General features: G+C 35.9%; 1 protein-coding gene across 2 annotated transcripts in view; it reads right to left on the minus strand.

Annotated features, from left to right (window-relative positions):
* LOC128506913 (FERM and PDZ domain-containing protein 4-like) overlaps positions 1-13,194 on the minus strand; it is a 67,653-nt gene extending 54,459 nt beyond the window's left edge. Inside the window, exon 1 of one of the 2 annotated variants that reach the window (XM_053477532.1) lies at positions 13,115-13,194. In XM_053477532.1, coding sequence (XP_053333507.1) covers positions 13,115-13,194 — 80 coding nt within the window. The remainder of the gene's footprint in view (positions 1-13,114) is intronic. The other variant, XM_053477531.1, reaches the window with a different exon arrangement.
* Positions 13,195-15,153: the final 1,959 nt, after the last annotated feature.

The following is a 15,153-nucleotide window of genomic DNA, read 5'->3' on the forward strand; positions in this document are numbered from 1 at the left end:
GGACTCTTTCTCCAGTAGATAAGAACACAAGAACATAATATCCACATTATACAGAAACTATATCAACAAGAATAATCGAGAATCCAAACAAGAATAATTCAACCACATGAACACTGCCTACTCTGCTCTATCCATCTATCTGTCTATCTGTCTATCTATCTATCTATCTATCTATCTATCTATCTATCCATCCATCTATATATCTATCTATCTATCTATCTATCTATCTATCTATCTATCTATCTATCTATCTATCAACTCTGGGATAAACAAAATGTCTATGAAGTTATTCAATGTTATGTGGTTAGGATTGTACTGGATTTTGTCTCATGATGATAATCTAACCTTGCTACACTTTTCACTGGCACTTGTCCAATTATATAAAAATAATTATTAACTAATAAACAAATAAATAAATAATTTAATACATAAATACATTAAAAACTGAACACTTTACAAGGTCTTAAAATTACAGTACATATTTTTTGTACTTGCCTGAAATTTAATCTATTAGTAATAATAGAAAATATATAGAAAACAAATGATAATATAGTCATAACAGTAATAATGTAAAACATATAGAAGCATAGTTATATAGTAATAATAAATAGTAATATAGTAATAATGTAAAATATAAAATATTATAGTAATAATAAATAGCAATATAGTATTAATAGACAATGTATAGAAAAATAGTAATATAGTAAAAATAAAAAACTTTCGGCAGTAATACGTCATGATGTCATTAGTTTAGTCTAGATACGTACGTTTAGGTCAGATGGCAGCTATAGAGGTGGAAGCAACACAGTTTTTTGACCAAGTTATATCGAGTCTATTGTACTTTTTTATTTTTGTTTTGCATTTTTTCAGTAAACTCTTTTGAAGGAAGATTCAGTCTAATTCGCGTTTTTTCAAATACTGGTTGTTGAACTAACTGCAATAGTGGTACGGAAGGTACGCCACTACAATAGTAATAATGGAAAAATAAATAATAATATAGTAATAGTAGAAAATATATTGAAGATAAATAGTAATATATTGATAATAGAAAATATATACAGATAGTAATATTGTAATGTGTGCTGTAATAATATATTAGTTTTATTGTTTGTTTTTTAAAGTACCAAATGCTTCATACTATCATGCTTTTGCAACAGCACATATCCTTTACTGCTATGATTCAAACATGATTCAAACAATTTCTAGCCGTCTTTTTCACTGTCACAGTTAGCCACTTCTTTTTACTTACACTTATCAGCCACAACACTAACACCGCCACCAGGTAAATTGAATAACATTGATTATCACTTATATACCAGTAAACTGGTGAGAGGCCCATGGGCAGTCAAGACTTATCTACGTCTGTTGGGATGAAAAGCTAACCCATCAAGTCTGATCCTGCAGGAAAAACTTACCCAGAAATGAACAAAAACAGCCTGTGCACAATGTGTATATGGGCTTTAACATTCAAATAATGTGAACAATCAAAATGTCGAACCAAGCATCCATGGAATGCGCAAGATAAACAAGGGGCATTGCCCCACAACACACAGTGCTCAAAGGATTTGCTGCTAACATCCTGGTGCCAGACACCACAACACACCACAACACACCCATGTCATGTGGAGTCACGGCCCAAGGTGCCCAGTGTGCTCTGGACACAAATATATATACACTATATTGGCAAAAGTATTCGCAGTCCAGTCAAGTTCACACTGAACTCATCCATTCGTGTCTTTATGGACCATGCTTTGTGTACTGGTGCGCAGTCATGTTGGAACTGGTGTAGGGCTGTTTTTCAGGAGTTGGTCTCGGCCCCTTAGTTCCAGTGAAAGGAACTTTTAATGCTTTAGCATACCAAGACATTTTGGACAATTTCAGGCTCCCAACTTTATGGGAACAGTTTGGAGATGACCCCTTCTTGTTCCAACATAACTGTACACCAGTGCACAAAGAACAAAAAGAGTTGCTGTGAAAAAACTGACGTCACAAATGCACTTCTGGAAGAACACACATGCACACTACCAAACCTTGTGGAAAGATTTACCAGAAGAGTTAAAGCTGTTATAGTGGCAAAGGGTGGGCCAGCATCATATTAAACCCTATGGATTAAGAATTGGAAGTTCATATGCATGTAAAAGCGGTTGAGCAAATAATTTTGCCACATACTGTACACACACACACACACACACACACACACTCTCTCTCTCTCTCTCTCTCTTACACACACACATTAAAGTAAATAGTTAAAAGTAGGCTTGCTTGCCACTAAAAGATTCAGTAATCTCAACTGAAAATGGAAACATAAAAACCTAGAATGGAGTCCTGAAGCACATCAAGTCTACAAGACCCTAAAACAGAAGTTCATGACCGCCCCAGCCTGTGCCACCCAGATCCTTAACTACAACTTTTTGTGGAATTGGATGCCTTTTGAAAGTAGAGCAGTCCTCTCCCAGAGACAAGGTAATCTACTTAAGGTTGTCTCTTGTGCTTTCTATTGCAGGATAATTAAAAACGTAGACTTTAGTGGAGCTTTAGGAAGCTCATTGCGGTCAAAATGACCGGTGCTCGGCGCTTCTAGTGTTAAAGGATCAGCAACACTGTTTTTATTTTAAACTTGGGTTTCTTGACAAAAAAAAAAAAGTTTATCCTTAATCTTTGAAAATCAACAAACCAGCCAGCCATATTATCTATTTCCTGTGCAATGGACAACTATGAAGAATATTCACAAAGCTCAACAAGATGACCCTTTACGACCAGAGTGTCCAACAACAAAGTTATCTGTATCCCAATATACACAGTGGGATGTTATTAAATGTTTGTATAGCTGTGGACACCCAGGCATTACAAGGATGCAAGTGTTCGTTTGGAAGTGTTTTTTTAGTGGAAAACCGTCAGATGAGACATTGAGCTAATTTGTAAATGCCTGATTAATGTGTGCACAGGCTCACAATGACCTTGGTCACATATGGTATAACTTTGGATCGAACCATCGGTCTTCCCTGTTCACAAGGTGGGTTCATAGTATTTACCAATTATTCATAAAAGTTCTAAGACTGATTGTGCTTTAGAGGTCTTTGTTTATTTGGATGGTTTGCTTTTTTTTTTTTGCTACTGTAAGTCCTGTGTTTATTAATATGAACAACTACAGTATATAAATTAATATGAAAAAGTACTGTATATACAGTATATTACAGTAACTACTATTAATTTCACTACTTATAGGATGTAAAAGCACTGTGTTTTAATAAATGTAGTACAAAAGACATGCATTTCAGCATCAATCAATCAATTAATCTATTGTATCATCTTACAGGAAAATATCTGTAGCCCAGAACAGAAATCAGCATATTATGTAAAAAAACACTTTTTTTTTTAGTAGGATGTTTAAAAGGATGTTAAGTAAAACTAAATAAATTCTACCTGAGACTATATTTTAAGCAAAATGTCATCATTATTTACTTTGCTTCATAATTACTGCTTTATATAGCATTTTTTTTTCGAATTTAGAAACTTTTTTCTGAAGACATCCTTGCTCTACAGAAGTTATTTGCATGTGCCCAAGAACTGTACATCATACATGCACTAACTTAACACAACACATAACTAATAACCACCTTTAGATTATATACTGTATATACAAAGTAATCCACTGCAGCTTGTTCCTGACCCCAATATTGCTCTTTAGTTTTATGTAATTCATACAATTTTTCCCATGGTCAAGGGATGGTACATAACTAAATCCCCCAATGCAATCACAGGAGCTTTGAAACCACTAAATAATACATTTGTCCTTTATACTTTAGTTCCTAAAACGTGAATCACTTACAATTAATTTTACCTGATCAAACCGTTAGCGTGACATGGCTCACTTTTTAAATAATTGAGTGTTACCTTACAATTCATCAATACTCTAAGTACTATGTATAGCTTACTTAAAACTACTTAAATATTCGATAGTAAAAAGTTTTTAAAAAATTCTAACTCGTGAAAAGAGCTTATCACAAGGTAATCATGCTCAAGTTTTTCTTTAGACAATGAAACAAATTAGATAAAACTAGGCTGTTACCAACAAACTAAACTTAACTTGCCATGTAATTGGTAGTGAATTTATAAAAGTTGAATTGCCAGCCAATTTAAAGAGATAATTTGAGTAAAGGGTCTACAAAACTTACCTAGCTTATCTATCAAATTCACATACAAAGTTACATACAAACGTTTTATATAATTTACTTTATTTTAAGGTTATTTCTATGTGAACAGCAAATAAGACACCAGATTTTGCATGAACTGGGAACTCCAGCAAAAAGTAACATTTTATTAAGAAATTAATTAGAAAAAAAAATCTATTAAGAATTGTATAAAGTAATTTTTAGGTCAAAGCAAACATGTAACAAATAAAAACATTTCTCTTGGAAATTTGTTTGAGTGGGAGTACTATTACCCAATTTAAATAATGCTAGACCAAAGTACAAATCATAAAAAAGCACAAAGTACAATGCTCTTACAACAGGTCAATCAGGGTTCCAATATAATATCTGGTTTTGGAAATTAAGTTGGAACGCTATCAATAAATATACAACTCTGTGAAATGTATACGCTTGATAAGTGTGCCTAAATACAGCTATCCAAATTATGTACTAAACTAAACTAAACGGAGAGGAAAGTATATTGGTCAAGATTTAGCTCATTTAGTTTGTTATGTTTGAATTTGGGGAATTTTCTGGGTATGCCTAGATATAAGGTAGAATTGTAATAGGTTAAGGTTTTTAACAGGTCGGAATACAGTACAGTGGTTTTTAACAGGTCGGAATACAGGTTAAGGTTTTAACAGGTCGGAATACAGTACAGTGTTTCGGAATACAGTACAGTGTACAGTCCTGAGATTTTCTGACTTTTCTGCCACAACATCTGCAAATAAAAAATAGAGCCGGTGTTGTCTGTGGTGTCAATGCTCAATATACTTACTGAATGACAGTGAAGACCCCCAGATCCTCCCTGCTGAGATCCATGTCTGATGCTTAGAAAAGGGCTTGCCTTCCTTTCCTTTTTCCCTTTTCTTTTCCTAAGTCCAGTTTCTCCTGAGCGCTTGGTGCACCACTGCAGTTGATGGATTTAGCGGGAGCATCTAAGCCGGGTGGGATAAACGGCACGCACATACATTAATTCTGTGCGAGTCAGAGCAAGTGGCCTCAGGGGCACACATCCCTTCCATGTCCTATTACTGACACAATATTATCCCACTCGGAGTAAGGGAGGGAGAGGATCAATGCTTCAACAGCTGGGGCCTCACAGACAACAAATCTGCCACTGTGCCATGTTTATGAGAGAGACAACAAGAGACTGCACAACCTGAATAGTTCTAAAACCTGTCTTTATTCATTGTGTATAACTCCTACATTTTTCACTAAGTACACAACATGATTTACCCAAAGTAGGATAAATTAATAGAATGACCTGGCCAAGAGTCCTGACTGAAATCTAATGGAATCTAGTGGTTATGTGCCATGCTTCTGTTTGACTATCATACCTTTTTATTCATTCGTCTTCTGTTAGGACTGTATTCAATTAGGTAGATCCACAGTCCATCCGTTCATGATCTATCCCAGGGAAAATATGGCACAAGGCAGGATACACCCTTAAAGAGTTGCCAACCATCACAGTATACAAGCACACACACTTGGAAACACCATGTGTATTTGGATTGTGGAAGGAAACTGGGAACACAATGCAAACTCCATACACACAGACCAGAAGTAAGATTCAAACCCCCAACCTGGGAGGTTCCCCACTGTTTGTGTTGGCAGCAAAAAGTACAATCAAGCATTTACAATACGGCATTAAGTTTTTTACATTGCTGTGGAAGAATTTCGGCCCATTCTTCTCTTCTCTTCTTCAGAATTGTTTAAATTTAGCCACACTGGAGGATTTTCAAGCTTGAGGGTTTTGAACAGCATGTTTAAGAATCTCAAACAGAAATCTGGACTTTGACTAGACCCCTGCAAAACCAAAGCCATTCAGATGGTGTCAATGGCTGGTGTTTTGCTGCATAACCCAAGTGTCCTTGAGCTTGAGGACATTCTCCTTCAGGGTTTTCTAATAAAACGCAGCAGTCATGGTTCCATCAATTATAGCAAGTTGTCCTGGTCCTGAAGCTGCAAAACAGCCCCAGACCATCACACTACCACCACCATGTTTGTTTGACTGTTTGTATGATGTTCTTTGTTAGAATGCCATGCTATCGATACAGAACTACCAACATCTTCAACTTTTGTCTGATTGGTCCACAGAAGATTTGCCCAGAATTCTTGGGCATAATCAAGATATTTTTTGACAAATGTGAGATGACCTTGTGTTCTTTTTAGTCAAGAGTGGCTTTCCCCTTGGAACTCTTCCATGGATGCCAGTTTTGCCCAGTAGCTATCTTATTGTTAAATCATGAACACTGACCTTGACTGAGGCAATTACGGCCAGCAGATCTTTAGATGTTGTTCTGGGTTCTTTTAGGAGCTCCTGGACAGGTTTTTGTTGTGCTCTTGGAGTAATTTTGGTAGACTGGTCACTCCTGGGAAGGTTTAATACTGTTCCAAGTTTTCTCTGTTTGTGGCTCTTACGGCTCTTACCGTGGTCGCTGGAGTCCCAAAGCCTTAGAAATAGCTAGGTAACCCTTTCCAGGCTTATAAATGACAATTGCTTTGTTTCTCATCTGTTCTTGAATTTCTTTAGATCGCATTGCTTTTTTAGATCTTTTAGCGTGCTTTACTTTGTCAGACAGGTTCTATTTACAGTAAGTGATTTCTTGATTCAACAGAACTGCAAGTAATTAGGCCTGCCAGAACTGATTGCAAGTGAAATTTAACTCAGCTTTCCAAAAATCCTAGTTCACTACAAGGGTGGCAATTACTTTTTCCACACAGGGCCAGGTAGGTTTGGACAGCTTTTTACCTTTGATGATATAATTTGATTATGATTTTTATCATTTAAAAAGCAGAAGCATCCAAAGCCATGACATGATTTTCTGGGGTTGTGATATAGTGAATTATAAGCGATTTTTTTTGCAAAAAAATACTTGTGTCGTGCCTAAAGTAGAAGGCTTAGTTTGTTAAAATCAAATCTGTTGAGTTATTAGAAAAATAAATTTTAATGACTTCAACTCAAGGGTACATAAACTTCTAACTTCAACTGCATATTTATACTTTAAAGAATGTCTAGAAGACAATTTAATTTCCATTGTCCTATTATTTATTTTATGGCAGCAATATAAACTTATCTCCCCACCAGCCTTTCTCGCTCTCTCAAAGTTAATAAAACAAAATATTTTGTCATGCTATAGAAAAAATCTGTCCCAGTAAAACTAGAGTAATTAATGTCTGTGTACATACTCAAACACTGCAGCTTTACTCTTAGACAAAGTGACTCCTGAAGGGCTAGAAATAAACTACAGAAATATTTTTCTCTCTAAAAATGCATGTGGCTTTGAAGAGTTAAATATCTACTTTGGCTAATTTTAGACCAGCCTTTGATTACTTGACAATTTTCAACCTTATATTTATTGCTACGCTTCATAAAAAAAAATAATAAAACGTTGAAATTGCATACACAGGGCTTTCATTTATTAATCTTTTAGTAAAGTTGTGTGTGTTTTCGTAATGTAAACCAGATTGAACTAAACATTTCTTCTGGAACAATTATTTACCAATTTAACCAATTACAAGCCATAAGAAGTTGATTTTGGGACAACATGTAATCAATGGCGCATTGCAGTTTAAGACATGTCAAACTGGTCACTTATTGGTCAGATTGTGTTCAGGTTAATTCTTTATACACTGTATGTTGGCTTGTTTTCTTCCATGCAAATTGAATATTTTTTTAATTATTAAATATGAAATGACTGTGTTTTACAGAAGGGTTATACAATTTCAAAACTATTGTATGTGTAAATGAAATACACTAGCTATCTAAACCTGACGATTTCTTGTGCAATTAATTCTAATCAAATATGAAAATTGGATATGGATAAATTCATTTCCTATCCATGTTGATAAATAAGTCCCTGTAATTGCAAATTTCTTACCTTTCCTCTAACAGAAACAAGTAATAATTTTTTTTAAAGTACAGAAACCCCAAAGGGACATGTGTACAAAAAACATTTTTTTTTCTAATAATTAACTTTCTGGTATGCATGAGTTTTTATTTATTTATTCTATTTTATTTTACTCAGGCACCATACAAAAGCAACTGTGAAAAAGTATTTATAGTTCTAAATTATAACTGAAAACTAATTATTATTTTTGGAGGGAAGACAAGTTTTTTTTATTTTTTATTTTTTTTTATTTTATTGCATTCATTGTAAAATTCCTTTGTCATCCATTATGAAAAAAATAACTTACAGTGCAGAAGATACACTGCTTTTATATGTTTAAGCTCAGATATTCTCATAGTGTAATATTAATGGTCAAATAATTCCAGAATCGGCTCTGTATTAGACAAATCTGTAAAAAATAAAATAAAAACATACGCAAGAATAAAACAGCAGCAATTAGACTTAGATTGATTAGGCTTAATTTAGTCTAAAAAAAAACAATTTGTATTTATTCAACTGACCATCTCCTTGGAGAAAAAAGGGATTAAGCTGTTTATCCACTTAACATCAGATGTAACTGATAGCATGGAATTGATTTTTCTCTTATTTAAAAGGAAGAGTATTCCTCAGTCCTTCAGTTGATTAGTGCTCCCTGCTGAGTGCACTGATCAGTGCTTTATTAGAATTTTATCGTCCTTGAAGGAGATATCACATAATTTTTTATTTTCCAAATAAAATGGAAAAGTTCATCAACCAAATGCTTTATTTATAAACCAGAAGAGGTGATTGTGTGAAAAAAAATACATTTTAAAATAATTTGATTACATGCAGACAAGTTAAAAAAATTGCATAAAATCACGTACATACAAAACAAAGAGGAAATTGTAAAAAAAAAAAAGTGCATCATATGAAAAACTGCAATGTAATGTAAAGAAAAACATGTGAGAATGAAAAAAACTAAAGGACTATATGTGAAAAATGCACTTATTATTATTTATTTCTATTATTATTAATAATAATATTATTATTATTATTATTATTATTATTATTATTATTATTAATGTACACAGTCTTAAACTCTAAATGTACATTTGAATCACACCATGTCAGTCATGTCACGTCATGTGAAGATCACACAGCTTGGGGACAGTGCCCTCTTACATCTGATCAGATTCTCTTTCACTTTTTATCCTCGTCAGACCTCTTGACATGTCACGTGTGTGAACTGCTTCTGCTCTGGGAGATGCGCTGTTCTTTGAGCCTCTCTAAACCCCTGTGATCTTCTAATCCTTGCAAATTTCTCATTGTGCTGATTTGCAGTCTGACTAGTCCTAGCTCCTTTTTACATGAGAATAAAGAAGGGGAGAAGTGCACGAAGAAGGAAGAATAAAAGGGAGGTGAAAATTTGGGTTTCTGTAAATGTGAATTTGAACATATAGAGGGGAATAGAGGACGGCCTAATTAACACTGCACTAAACAAGTAAAGCAATTCTCAGATATTACGCATATTATCATGAATTAATTTTAACCTCTTCAGACCCAAATATCCTTTGACATTTTCTTACAATTCTATTGTCTATACACTAATCAGCTATAACATTCATGATGTGTGTGCGCATGTACAAAGAAAGAAATAAAGGGGAAAAAATCCACAGTTTTTTGTCTTTTTTTAAACAAGCAAAGTAGATTTTCCTCTATTTTGACCTCACATAAGAAGATCCCCTCCCCCATCTTGTTTCTCAACTCTCCTCTTCTCTGGGGCCGCATGCCCATAAGGGGTTCATTTACATAAACGCTGAAATGGCACACTTGAAAAAGTAGTGAAATAAAGGTGGTATGAGGTATGAAAAATGTTATTATATCACACTTGGGGAGAGCTACTGTTACAGAAACAGTAAAATATGCAAAGTTAAAAATGAGAGTGAAGGTGGTTGGGGGAATATACCAGTACAGTACTGATGTTACAGCACATTTTGGGGCGAAGCACAGCTGTGAAATACAGATACAGTAGGCTCAGATAGATGCGATGCGTGTGATAAGTGAGTTAGATAAGTGTGGGTTTTTGAGAGCAAGAAAGAGAGAGAGAGAGAGCACAGAAAAGAGAGATAAAGAGAGAATAAACCAAGTAAACATATGGACTGGAAGACTGTAAGGTTCTTCGGAGGTTTGCAGCTTTTAAGGCTAGGGCAAATGTATTGATTTGCTCTCGCTTTCATTTTCTCAACTTACATTAAAGTGACAGTGCAGCAAAAAAAAAAAATAAAAAATAAAAAAAAAAAAAAAAAAATATATATATATATATATATATATATTTTTTTTTACTCACTTTCAGTCTAGTGTTTCGGCTAAGACATCTTCAATTATTGGATTTTCTCTTTTTTTTCCCTATTGGACGTGTGAGAACTGCACGCTAAAGGGAAATAGCGAATGCTGATGTTGCATGATGTGGCCCAGCCATATTTTGTATATAAGACAGCATTTTGTCATCACTAACTTATTAACCCTTATTAATAAATATAGTTTAATTCACCAATTTTATTTATGTGAGTGTGGAATCTCCATGCAACTAGTTCCCATCAATCATTGGTCATATCAGATAGGCGTTACCTCACCAGGCTTGCTCTTGTCTCTATCTTAAAGTAAATAATAAAAAAAAAAACAAAAGAGAGATTTTTCAGACTCCCGTACTGAAGATGCTCCCTTGTTAAAAAACTGTTTTCTGATGCTTAAATGCTCACATCAACAATTATGATTTTTCATTATGTTTTATTAAGTTTATTGTTATGTCAACAGACGTATGCATGCATAAAGTCATGGCAGGACCAATGATGTTTCCTTTGCATGTCAAAATCAGCATGATATGGCCGCGATGATATCGTGTGAACAGCTAAATTATTCACTAGTGCACTCTTTTCATTTTCTATACATCATCCAAACAATAAAGGGCTAAAGGGTTTTTTACTTCATGCACACCAATATTTGTGGTTCAGGCTCAAATGTCCAAGCCATCAAGCATTTCTTAAAATTTCCTCTACCTAAGCTGGTGACTCAAGATCAATACACATGGAATGTATTTATAAGCCTGAGCCATAACCGCAGGAAGTAGGGGTGATGGGGTGCACCACGCTGCTGGTGGGAGGAAGGCTTTCTCAAATGCTGCGCCATGTGACAACATGGTTACACACAACAAATTTTGCACTTATGCATGTTCATGGTGAGATTCTAGACAAGTTGGACATTCATGGCTTGATAAGGACGGAATGTCCTCATCAAGCCATGATGAGCAAAATTCCAGAGTGGAAATGTATTCAGTAGCCTATGATGAGACAAATGCTAGGATTTCTTATTAAGTCACATTTTGAAATTGCTCTCCTTAACAGTGTGATTGTCATTGTTGTATTACATCACTATGAACAGCGCTGTCTACCTCAAATACCCCAAACCTGTTTCATACCCACTGTACACCCAGGTCTGAGGATGCTACCGCGGCTATGGTATAAGCAAAACATTCCCATGTCAGTAATTTTGTAGCGCATTAATTGTACTAAAGATATGCCCAACACTGCCCCCTAGTGTACATGTTCACGTTATTTGCGCGTATATTGGCATAAATCCAAGCGAAATCTGCATTTAATGCACAAGCACAACCAGACAATAGGGGTAGCTCAGTAGTTACGGCATTGGGCTAGAGTCCAGAAGGTCCCAGGTTCAAATCCCGACCCCCCGCAAGTGTTGGGCCCTTGAGCAAGGCCCTTCACCCTCAACTGCTCAAATGTATAATGAGAAACATATAAGTCACTCTGGATAAGAGCGTCTGCCTAGTGCTGAAATGCTATAAACCAATCCAGAGCTAAACAATGTCTGGAAGCAGACGTTAAAGAATCTAGAGCAAAAATAAAGAATCCATCTTTGGTCATCAAATATGCCTTGGGTTTATAACTACAGTATATTTGATGTATAATAGATAAAGTTGTTTACAATCTGATATATCTACATATACATCTATATATACATCTGATAACAACAAAAATTACGCATTTTATTTCAAATTGTGTGGCCTGATGCGTCAGACCCAAACGACTGTACTGTTTATTCACGTGAACATTGGCATCCAGAATAAACAAAAATATGTTTATTATTAATATTGTTTGTTCATTGTTGCATTTAAAGTGGGCCCAAAATCAACCCCAAATTCTTTCAACATTATAGTAGAACCCCTTCGTTTGTTAGATGATAACCAATGCTTGCACATTTGTAACATAATAAGTGTGGATCGGAAACTACACCATGCATACGTGCAACATTTGCTGGAAAAGAAAACTGCGAATTTCATTCTTCCTCAAGCTGTACGTCTTGTGTCACAGTAAAACAAAAAGTCCTGAGGCAAAGATAAAGCAGCTCAAAGGATGCGTCTACCTGGAATAAGACTATTCTGAGGTGCTAGAAAAGTGATTTAGTTGGAACGTTCTTGCTTCCAGCTATTACAGACACTTATACAGAAAATAAATCTGCCAGTTCCTCATATAGATTCAGATGCATTTCTTTATTTAATAATAATATAGATTTTGCATTGTATGACTCCTGAAGCACACAATAAGAAAGGTTACGCACACATGCGTTCGGTCCAGTCAGTTATTAGTATTCAAAAAGAAACACCTGGCATTCCAAATATATCGCAAGATGATACCTAAACGCTTGATCATGTTACAGGTCCAAATGCAAAGCCAAACATATAGCAAAAGCTATGGGAAGGAATGGATCTTGCTTTGAAAGTGAATTATTTTCCATTTTAAAGCAATGATTTGGTCTAAAAGCAAAAAAAGAAGTTTTTAAGCATGCATTGATTACAACAGTCCCACAGAGCGAAACTCCATGAAAACACAAAGCCAACACCAAGGAATGAAATTCATTTGTCATTAATTTAGCCGGACAGCTGGAGAGAAACAGTTCAGTGGGAACTGTAATATTGCTGGATATTATATACAGATTTTATAGTCCACAAAAAAAAGAAACCAAAATGTAAACACTTACATCGGCATCTGTACAGAATCCTCTAGCCATCCTACATCTGCTGCGGTTAGAGATGTTCCAGGAGTGGCCCTTGACTCCATGTTTGATGCCCACAAATCCAAGCTTTCAGCTCATGCATGGAAGAAGACAACACCACGAGAAAGGAACAAAGAGAATGATAGTGGACGGACCTACACATGAGCTCCGGGTGCATTTGCAGACCTTCGAATTTTAAAATCAAATCAAGAGGAATTGATATCGAGAGGACTGGGCGGGGGAAATCGGTTTAGCGTAGCCCCAGACGTGCGGCCGGTCTGAAATTTCTCCGCTATCCGATACCTTGGGGCTGAGAAGAGCAGCTCCAATTTCCTTTGTAAGTGCTCCGTTTTGCCCCTGTGATGGCACTCCGATTGGATTAGCACTTAGCACTCTGTCCATTTGGCTTGTTATAATGGAGAGAGAGGTTCGGTACGAACTGAAAGCAGGCATTACGGGACTGGGGGCCATCTTGGTGCAGAGTGATGGGAAACGGTAATTCGGAATTAATTTCAGCTTACATCATCGATCAGAGACATGTCGGACATATCACATCGTCAGGCGTTGTGTCATTGTTTAACAAGAACAATACATGCAACTATGCTTAAATTAGCGAGGACTCAAGAGAGCGGAGTTTATGTGAACAGAGAGGATGAGATAAGCTCTGGGATTACACTTTGATGGAAATGAAAACAACAGCATGATGTAATAAAAATAATAATCATAAGGTAAAGATGAAGAAAGCATAGTTACGTTAGCCATAGCTGTTGTCATCTAAACTGCTTTATCCTGCATACAGGATTGCGGGGACCTGAAGCCTGTCATAGGATACTTAGGGCACGAGGCAGGGTACGCCCTGGACTGGGTGCCACTTAGTTGTAGGGCACACACACATTCGTTCACACTCTACGGGCAATTTTGGAATGCCAATTAATATGCATGTCTTCGGACTGTTGAAGGAAACCCACCAACATGCACAAACCCAGATCCTGGAGGCGCAAGTTGACAGAGCTAACCGCTACGCCAACGTGCCTTACATTAGCCAATATTTAGCAAAACTACAACAGCACATACTGAATTGTACTGCTCCCACACTGATGCACCTATAACTGCAGCACCTTCATTTTCTTTAATTGGACATTTCTGCATGACAGTCCCTAGTAAGTCAAAACTGAAAAATTCCCAGGATGCTAAATTATAATGGTATGTTGTTGGGTAGGAAGAAATGACCCAAGACATCCAGATGTGGGTTAAGTTTAACTCATCGAATCTCAAACCAGTACATCTTAATAACAGTTAGGAATTGAAGTTCAGTGCTGAATGCTGTACTTATTTTAGAATTGAGAAAATACTAATTCAAAAGGTCACTTAAAATTTACATTGAAATGGGAGCTTCCTAACGTGAAACATTTATTGCTAATAGAAATTAAGGAAAGAAACTGGGCACAACATGCCTGGTATTGCACATGACCCCCAACCTTCATGGTGCAGGGTTCAGGTTCAATGTCTTCAAGATTGCTCCGTTATCTTTTCATACTAAACCAGACTGGGTTACATGGATGACACTATCCAAGGTAGGTCCCACAAAACCTAATTCAGCCGCAGTACATTTACCCTTCATAGGGGTCATTAGGATCACTCTTTGACCTCACTCCTCAGATTCTCTTGAGTGCATTAAACTCCCACCAGAGAGCACAACCCTTCTGCCCCACAACAAACGCCAATACTCAGGAGACGACTTTAACCTCTTCTTGAATTGCCTTTTCTACATACAATACCAGAAAAAAAATAAAAATAATAATATATAATACTGTATAATACTAACCTTTTTAGAAGGGTCAATTCTTTGGGACTGCAACAAGCAAAGAAAACAACTAAGGAGAATGCTGAAATTACTGGAATTGGGTAAAGAAAAGTCCAATACATCATTATAACTTGGAGGGATTGTGCTGAACCGTGAACTTGAGAAAGAAATAATGAATGGACAACACTTAAATGCTTGGGAAAGTTGCATAAAAAAAAAA

This window comes from Clarias gariepinus, chromosome 18 (genome assembly GCF_024256425.1).
Source record: "Clarias gariepinus isolate MV-2021 ecotype Netherlands chromosome 18, CGAR_prim_01v2, whole genome shotgun sequence".
In the NCBI taxonomy this organism is placed as follows: domain Eukaryota; kingdom Metazoa; phylum Chordata; class Actinopteri; order Siluriformes; family Clariidae; genus Clarias; species Clarias gariepinus.